This window comes from Astyanax mexicanus, chromosome 22, assembly GCF_023375975.1.
Source record: "Astyanax mexicanus isolate ESR-SI-001 chromosome 22, AstMex3_surface, whole genome shotgun sequence".
Taxonomy (NCBI): Eukaryota; Metazoa; Chordata; class Actinopteri; order Characiformes; family Acestrorhamphidae; genus Astyanax; species Astyanax mexicanus.
In genome coordinates this window covers 8,352,174-8,360,460 of record NC_064429.1, presented here as the reverse complement: position 1 = coordinate 8,360,460, position 8,287 = coordinate 8,352,174, and the positions used below count along the sequence as shown (strand labels likewise).

The window sequence follows — 8,287 nt, the reverse complement described above, 5'->3', positions numbered from 1 at the left end:
TCGAAGAAAAAAAATAACCTGGCGAAAAACATAAAAAACAAAAAAAGAAAAGAAAGAAAAAGTCAAATTTACACAATTTTCCCTGATAACAAGTGTAATAAAACAAATAAAGTCCCAATATAGTCAAGTTTAAGTCTAAACTAAAGTCTAAAGCTGAAACTACAAAGCTTATTTAGCTTTCGTTTCTGTGGATGATCATTTTATCCATGACAATAGTTTCATAATATATGAATAATATTATATCCAGCTTTTTCAGAGAAGTTTCTCCAGCACTAAGGCTGGGTGCAGCAGCATTAGCATTCGCTGCTAATGCTGCTGCACCCAGCCTTAGTGCTGGAGAAACTTCTACTAAAGCTTGTTTTAACATGATAAACATGCCGACTACAGTAGAAATATACTCACCTCTGAACAGCAAAAGAGCTAGCGCTGTGTTTAGCGGCTAATGCTAATGCTGCTGCACCCAGCCTTAGTGCTGGAGAAACTTTACTAAAAACTCACCCTTATAACTCTGTACTTCATTGAAGTGGCTTTACTGCGCATTAATACCAGACTGGTAAAATTCATACATATGGAGAACCAGATTAAAAGGCACACTGACGATTTTTGGGAAAAGCTATGAAAAATGTAAAACGTTTGGGTGAGGTTTGTCAGAGTCAGTGTAAAAAAAAATGACCTTAAACCTTTTCAGACCTTAATGATGTTCTATCTGCTATTAAGCAGAAAATAAACTCATTACTTGAAAAAAAAGAAGGGTTTAATCTGATTTAATCTGATTCATTAGCTGGGATGCTGCCATGCTTTATATTACTTTATTATTATATATTTTTTTATTTCAGTGCAGTGGGCAGGCCTAACCTGCTTTTTGATTGGCTGATAAATGCTTATTTTGATGGAAAATAGGTCTCAATCCGTGTTAAGTGCAAGAATACACAAAAACAAAGAAAAAACACTTTAAAAAAATGAAAGGGTTAACTGGAAAATTGTGTAAATTCAATTTTTTTGGGGCAAATTATTCTATTAATGATCCCTTAAATACAGTTCAATTCCTCCACTTGCTCAGATCGTTCCTGTTCACTGTTCAGTTCTTAAAAAAGTGCAGCACACGGTGCCGTGACTTTACAGACAAAACACAAACAACAGAGAGACAAAACATACACACTCTCTCTCGCTCTTGCTCTATCGCTCTCTCCCTCTTACTCTCTAACACACACACACACACACACACACACACACACCTGCACACTGTATAAAATACCCCACCCCTCAACGTATCTCTTCTCTTTTTTTGGTATAAATAAATTAAGTTCATAAATTCACATTCAGTCTGGTGTCTATGGAAGCCCAGTCCCGCCACCTAAACAAATAAAAAATAATCCAGCACATTTTTTAATTATTATTAAGTAAACTGCTATCTCAATATTCTGATATACAAGGTCATTATTTTGAGATAGTAAGTCATTATATTGAGATACTAAGTCATTATTTTGAAATATTAAGTCATTATTTTGAGATAGCAAGTGCGTTTGCTTTTGAGAAAAAAAAACTTTTTGCGTCTTTGTCTCACCTGCTTTTGTCTCTGTACAGTCTACTAGTGTCTCAAAATAATGACTTACTATCTTAAAATATTAAGACAGTATCTCAAAATAATGAGACACTATCTCAAAATATTCAGATAGTATCTCAAAAAATTTCTAAGTATCTCAAATTATTGAGATAGTATCTCAAAATATTGAGATAATATTTTAAAATAATGATATATCTCAAAATAATGACTTAGTATCTCAAAGAGACGACTTACTATCTCAAAATATTGATAAAGTATTTTAAAATAATGCTATCTCAAAATAATAACTTAGTATCTCAAAATGACAACTTACTATCTGAAATAAATGATTTACTATCTCAAAATATTAAGATAGTATCTCAAAATATTGAGATAGTATGTTAAAATAATGATTATCTCAAAATGACGACTTACTATCTCAAAATATTGAGATAGAAATGTATTTAATAATAATAAGAGGAAAGTGCTGGATTATTAGTATGTGTTAGGTGGGGGAATGGGCTTCTACAGGTCTCTGCTTGTTCACATTCAGGACAGGTTCAGTTCCTCAGCTCAGGGCTTTCCTCAGCAGCTCCAGATCTTTCCGTGCTGGAGGCTCTGAGGGTGGAGGGCAGGCATACTCCACCAGGGAGAGGGGGATGTACCTCTCCTGCATCCCCACCGCCTCCTCCCCACGGCTGAGCACCAGAGACACCCAGGGCTGGAGCGGGGAGGAGCCCTGGAAGCCGAAGAACGCCAGACTTGCTAGAGATCAAGAAAACAGAGAGAGGAAATTAACTCAGGAATATGAGAATTATTATGCATCTTATCATCTCCACTGATCCTACAGAAGCATTTTGTACTTTCTTTTTTTGCCTATTTTTAATGCTCAGGACCCACAGGACCACTGGTCCTTCATTAGTGCTCACAGGAAGCTGTCCAACAGACACTGCCCACAGGACACTGTTTTTAATTTTTTTCATTTTAATTTCACCATTCGAAGATAAAAAATTATAAAACTACAATAAAAAAAATACAGCTCTGGAAAAAAGGAAGAAACCCCTTCCGTTTCCCTGATTTTGCTATTTAAAGGTTCATGTTTGAGTAAAATGAACATTGCTGTTTTATTCTATAAACTACAAACAACATTTCTCCCAAATTCCAAATAAAAATATTTTCATTTAGAGCATTTATTTGCAGAAAATGAGAAATGTCTGAAATAACAAAAAAGATGCAGAGCTTTCAGACCTCAAATAATGCAAAGAAAACAAGTTCATATTCATAAAGTTTTAAGAGTTCAGAAATCAATATTTAGTGCTATAACCTAAGTTTATAATCAACGTTTTCATGCATCTTGGCATCATGTTCTCCTTCACCAGTCTTACACACTGCTTTTGGATAACTTTATGCTGCTTTACTCCCAGTGCAAAAACTTTAAGCAGTTCAGTTTGGTGGTTTGATGGCTTGTGATCATCCATCTTCCTCTTGATTAAATTCCAGAGGTTTTTAATTTTGGTAAAATCAAGGAAAAACAATCATTAAGTGGTCTTTTATTTTTTTTTTCCACAGCTGTATTTATTGCACAGTTAAACCTTTTAGTATCCCAGCAGACAAACCAGCGTAGCACACTACATTTACCTCAGTCAATGTAGTAAAACTCTAGTCATACATTTCACTTCACCAGTGCTATTTAGAATTATGGATTTACATCAGCAGTGCTACTCTAATCAAATTTACCTCAGTGGTGCTATCCTAATCATTAATTTACCAGAGGTAAATTAAGCAGTGGTGCTCAAGTCACACATTTACCTCAGTACTGCTATTCTAATCATACAAGTACCTTAATAGTGCTAGTTTAATAATGAATGTACCTCAGTGGTGCTACTCAAGTCAAAGTCAAAATATTAATGTATAAATTTCTAAACTTACAACATTGACATTTAAAGAACTGCATGCACTCGTTCACTTTTAGTGAAAAGTCTTAAAGGTCACCTTCCGTCGTTTTTTCTTTCATTTTAAAATGTCTAGTTGTGGTCTCTACTATGAATGAATGACATGTGAGCCGTTTTTGTAAAAAAAAAAGTGCTCAGGTGTCTCTGTATAGCTCTTTTTTAATGGACTGTTTTAGGGGTGTGTCCAAAATGACCGGATTCCAGCTTTGCTCATGAATATTCATACATGCAAACAGCATGCAAATATCTCTCCTCTGATTGGCTAGGAGCACTGCGACGCCCCTCCACCGCTCTGCCGCTCACTGCCTCCCACCTCCTAACTGATGAGCGGTGATGTTGCGTCGCTTCAGCTCCGCCTCTGGGAGTTTCTCGAGCCAAGGTGGGCTGGTCTGTGAGTTTCTGCCTACGTAGGCAGAAAGATAATTCAAAATTCACCCGTTTTTCGGAGGGGGGGAGGGGGGATTTCTTTGCTTAGCTCCTGCAGACAATGGGGGCTGCAAAACAGTTTAATGTGCAGGTGTACACATTCAACTCGGAGAGACCTACTGTATTCCACAAAAAACAAGAAAAATCGGATTTTCGCGGAAGGTGAGCTTTAAGCTTTTATACCTCTATATTTCCACTACTGACTATATGGGTTCTGTCTACAATAGAACTGTGATTCCCTCTTGTTGTATTGTTCATTTAGTGTCTCTCAATCTTTTATATTTTTTATTTGTATCTTGTTGTATTTGTAACTTTGGGAAGGAGAGTAACATAATTTTAATCCCCTGTATGTCCTGTACATGTGCAGTATTGACAAGAAAACTACTTAACTTGACCTGACTGACCATCAGTTGTCAGAGCATCCGTAATTTGCTCTAAGTTTAAGTTAAGAAGAAGATAAAATAATCAGTAAGTGAACCAGACTAACCTCTTCCCTGAAGATCTGCCACCTTGGCTGCTCCCAGTGGAACCAGATATTGTGCGACACCGGCAATTCCAGCAGGCTGACCTCGTGAAGCCAGCAGAACAATAGACCTGGACAAAAAACACAGCACATTTACACTAATCTACAGTCATATGAAAAAGTTTGGGCACAACAGAAAATCACCAGAATTTGACCGGTGCAAAAGTATGGGCACCCTTATCATTTTATTGATTTGAATACTCCTAACTACTTTTACTGACTTACTGAAGCACAAAATTGGTTTGGTAACCTCATTGAGCTTTGAACTTCATAGCCAGGTGTATCCAATCATGAGAAAAGGTATTTAAGGTGGACAATTGCAAGTTGTTCTACTATTTGAATCTCCTCTGAAGAGTGGCATCATGGGCTCATCAAAAAAACTCTCAAAAGATCTAAAACAAAGATTGTTCAACATAGTTGTTCAGGGGAAGGATACAAAAAGTTGTCTCCCCCCCATGCTTAAAAAAGGCAACTGGTTTGGTGATCTGTTCTTGCAAATATTTAAAAATGTACATTGGAAGTCCTGAAAAGATGAGGACTACTTATGTGCTACTTAGACTCAATATTAAAATTACAATATAAAAAATCATAAGGGAAAGAAAAGGCATTGATGAATGAGAAGAGGTGTGTCCAAACTTTTGACTGGTAATTTTGCAGCTAATATTTTATATTCTAGTGAACATTAGTGTTTATTGGGACTAATCACTATAGACTCCTATTCAAGCACACATCCTTAAAAAATATATATTATTAAAATACATGAGTGTGAATCTGAAATTCCTAATGTTTGTTCATCAGTTTGACCAGCAGGTGGAGCCAATGATCAGAGTTTTAAATCATATTCTGAAAGAGCAGTTTTAAGTGGTTTAAAATAAACCTTTTTAATATCTCAACAGACAAACCAACAAAGCAAAATACATGTAGCTCAGTAGTGGAAATCTAGTCATAAATGTAGTTTAATCAGTGATATTTTTATCATGAATTTACTTAAACAGTTCAATTCTAATCAAATTTACCTCAGTGGTGCTATTCTAATAATGAATTTACTTAAACGGTGGTACTCTAATTGAATTTACCTCAGTGGAGCTAATCCAAAAATGAATTTACTTTAGCAGTGCTACTCTAATCTAATTTACCTCAGTGGTGCTATTCTAATAATGAATGTACTTGAGCAGTGCTACTATAAGCAAATTTAACTCATTGGTGCTAATCTAACACTGAATTTACTTTGCAGTTCTATTCTAATCAAATTTACCTCGTGGTGCCTTTCTAATAATGAATTTACTTGAGCAGTGCTACTCTAATCAAATTTACCTCAGTGGTGCTATTCTAATAATTTGTTTACTTTAGCAGTTCTATTCTAATCAAATTGACCTCAGTGGTGCTATTTTAATAATGAATTTACTGAAGCAGTGCTACTCTATTCAAATTTACCTCAGTGGTGCTATTCTAATAATGAATTTACTTAAGCAGTGCTACTCTAATCAAATTTACCTCAGTGGTGCTATTCTAATAATGAATTTACTTAAGCAGTGCTACTCTAATCAAATTTACCTCAGTGGTGCTATTTTAATAATGAATTTACTGAAGCAGTGCTACTCTATTCAAATTTACCTCAGTGGTGTTATTCTAATAATGAATTTACTTGAGCAGTGCTACTCCAATCAAATTTACCTCAGTGGTGCTATTTTAATAATGAATTTACTGAAGCAGTGCTACTCTATTCAAATTGACCTCAGTGGTGCTATTCTAATAATGAATTTACTTGAGCAGTGCTACTCCAATCAAATTTACCTCAGTGGTGCTATTCTAATAATGAATTTACTTAAGCAGTGAATGTAATCATACATTTACATGACCAGTTGCCACTTTTATTCACACATTTACCTCAGTAGTGCAATTCTAGTCATAGATTCAACGGTATGTACCTTAATAGTGCTAGTTTAATAACGAATTTTGTGAAAGGGGTAGTAAACACTGAGCAATGCTGAACAATTAATTTAATTTAATTACGTGGGTGGGGCATAGTTTATCAGTTTTCTACCAGCTCTTTACACATCCCCTATAACTCACTACTCATCCTCTACATCCTCCCCTTTCCTCTTACCGCACTGGGATTCCGGATTTGAAATGCTGCTCCATTTTCGAGTCCAGTTTGGGGAAGAATGAATACTTGTTGACTTTTCCAGTGCAGGCGTCTACAGACACGGTGAAGAAGCCGGTCTTGGCGAGGTCATAGCGCTGGTTGTTGACCTGCAGCAGAGAGGATTTCAGTGAGGGGTTATTAAATATTGAGCGCATGTTCAGTGCAGGATAACGGGAGATTACAGAGCTTATAGTAGTTAAAGACAGGGTTCATACACCTTTTACAAGGTCAAATTCAAGCACTTTTCCAGCACCTTCAAGCTGTGGTAAATTAATTATAACAGTGATATCCCAAAACTGCCATTCAGCGATAATCAATATATCACAAAACTATTCTCTCCACACTTCACAGTGACTATACTACTGAGAAAAAAAATACTTCTAAGTAATTAAACAGCAGAAATTATGGATTTATTTGTGTCAGTTTCACACAATTTAAATACCAATGTTCTTCACTGCATGTTAACCTATTCATTTGATTGAGCTGATTGAGTTACTGTAGTAACTCAAATTTGGGGGTGAGTTGAGTGCATTTATACATGCATACATACATGCTAGAGATGGACCGATCAGTGTTTTTGGGGCCGATTCCGATCGCCAATCGTCTTTCATCTCGATCGGCCAATCGCCGATACCGATATTGGCCGGGGCCAATGCCACATTAATGCCAAACAGGTGCCAGACAAACCTGGTACAGATTCCCCTAATTACATCCATGCCTAAGCAAACACTGGTAATTTACGCTGATGGTAAATGAACAGAAAAAAGTGTTACTGACCAAAATAAACGCTTTTCAGGAGAGATATAAGTTACGTGCAAATATTTATAAGACACAAAAAATTTTATATTTATATACCAATACTGCAGGAATGTATCCCAACATCAGCCACCCCACAGCCTGTTTTTCGGAGTTAGCTTACAGCCTAAAATAGCTCATATTTACTGTTAATATATAACTAATAATATATTATTTTAATAAGAATAACTACGGTGGCCGAGAAAGCCCAACGCAGTGCAAATTGAAAAGCGCTGCAAAAGCACAAAACACATCCATCAAAATTACAACACAGGTGCAGCAAATAGAAAAACGCGCTGCAACTAGAAAAACGCGCTGCAACTAGAAAAACGCACTGCAAATAGAAAAACACGCTGCAAATAGAACCACAACACAACGGAAGTGAGTCACAACACAACGGAATTTTCCCGGGGGACCTTAAAAGATACTGTACCAGCTAAGCTGCGTCTTCAGTAACGTCTCGGACTTCACTATGTGTACAAAGGACAATAAGTGGCAAACAAGGCGTTTTGTGAAGCAGAACTTTTAATAATATGCACACAACCGTGGTAATCACAGGAAATAAACATAACTTACTTTTCAGAAGCTTGTTTGCCACTTATTGTCCTTTGTATACAGCTGGTACAGCATCTTTTAAGGTCCCCCGGGAAAATTCCGTTGTGTTGTGACTCACTTCCGTTGTGTTGTGGTTCTATTTGCAGCGCGTTTTTCTTTTTGCAGCGCGTTTTTCTATTTGCTGCGCCTGTGTTGTAATTTTGATGGATGTGTTTTGTGCTTTTGCAGCGCTTTTCAATTTGCACTGCGCTGGGCTTTCTCGGCCACCGTAAATAACAGTACCCCTATAATATAACACTCCAGCTAGAACTTAGACATAACTGTTAATATGAGCACTGACCTGATTT

The 8,287-nt window shown here is 36.5% G+C and overlaps 1 protein-coding gene across 1 annotated transcript in view; it reads right to left on the bottom strand.

Annotated features, from left to right (window-relative positions):
* Positions 1–913: 913 nt before the first annotated feature.
* cemip2 (cell migration inducing hyaluronidase 2) overlaps positions 914–8,287 on the bottom strand; it is a 71,926-nt gene continuing 64,552 nt past the window's right edge. Inside the window, exons 23-25 of the mRNA XM_049470205.1 lie at positions 6,552–6,697; positions 4,409–4,515; positions 914–2,308 (exon numbers count right to left, since the gene is read on the bottom strand). Of these exons, the coding sequence (XP_049326162.1) occupies positions 2,112–2,308; positions 4,409–4,515; positions 6,552–6,697 (450 nt within the window). The 3' untranslated portion in view covers positions 914–2,111. The remainder of the gene's footprint in view (positions 2,309–4,408; positions 4,516–6,551; positions 6,698–8,287) is intronic.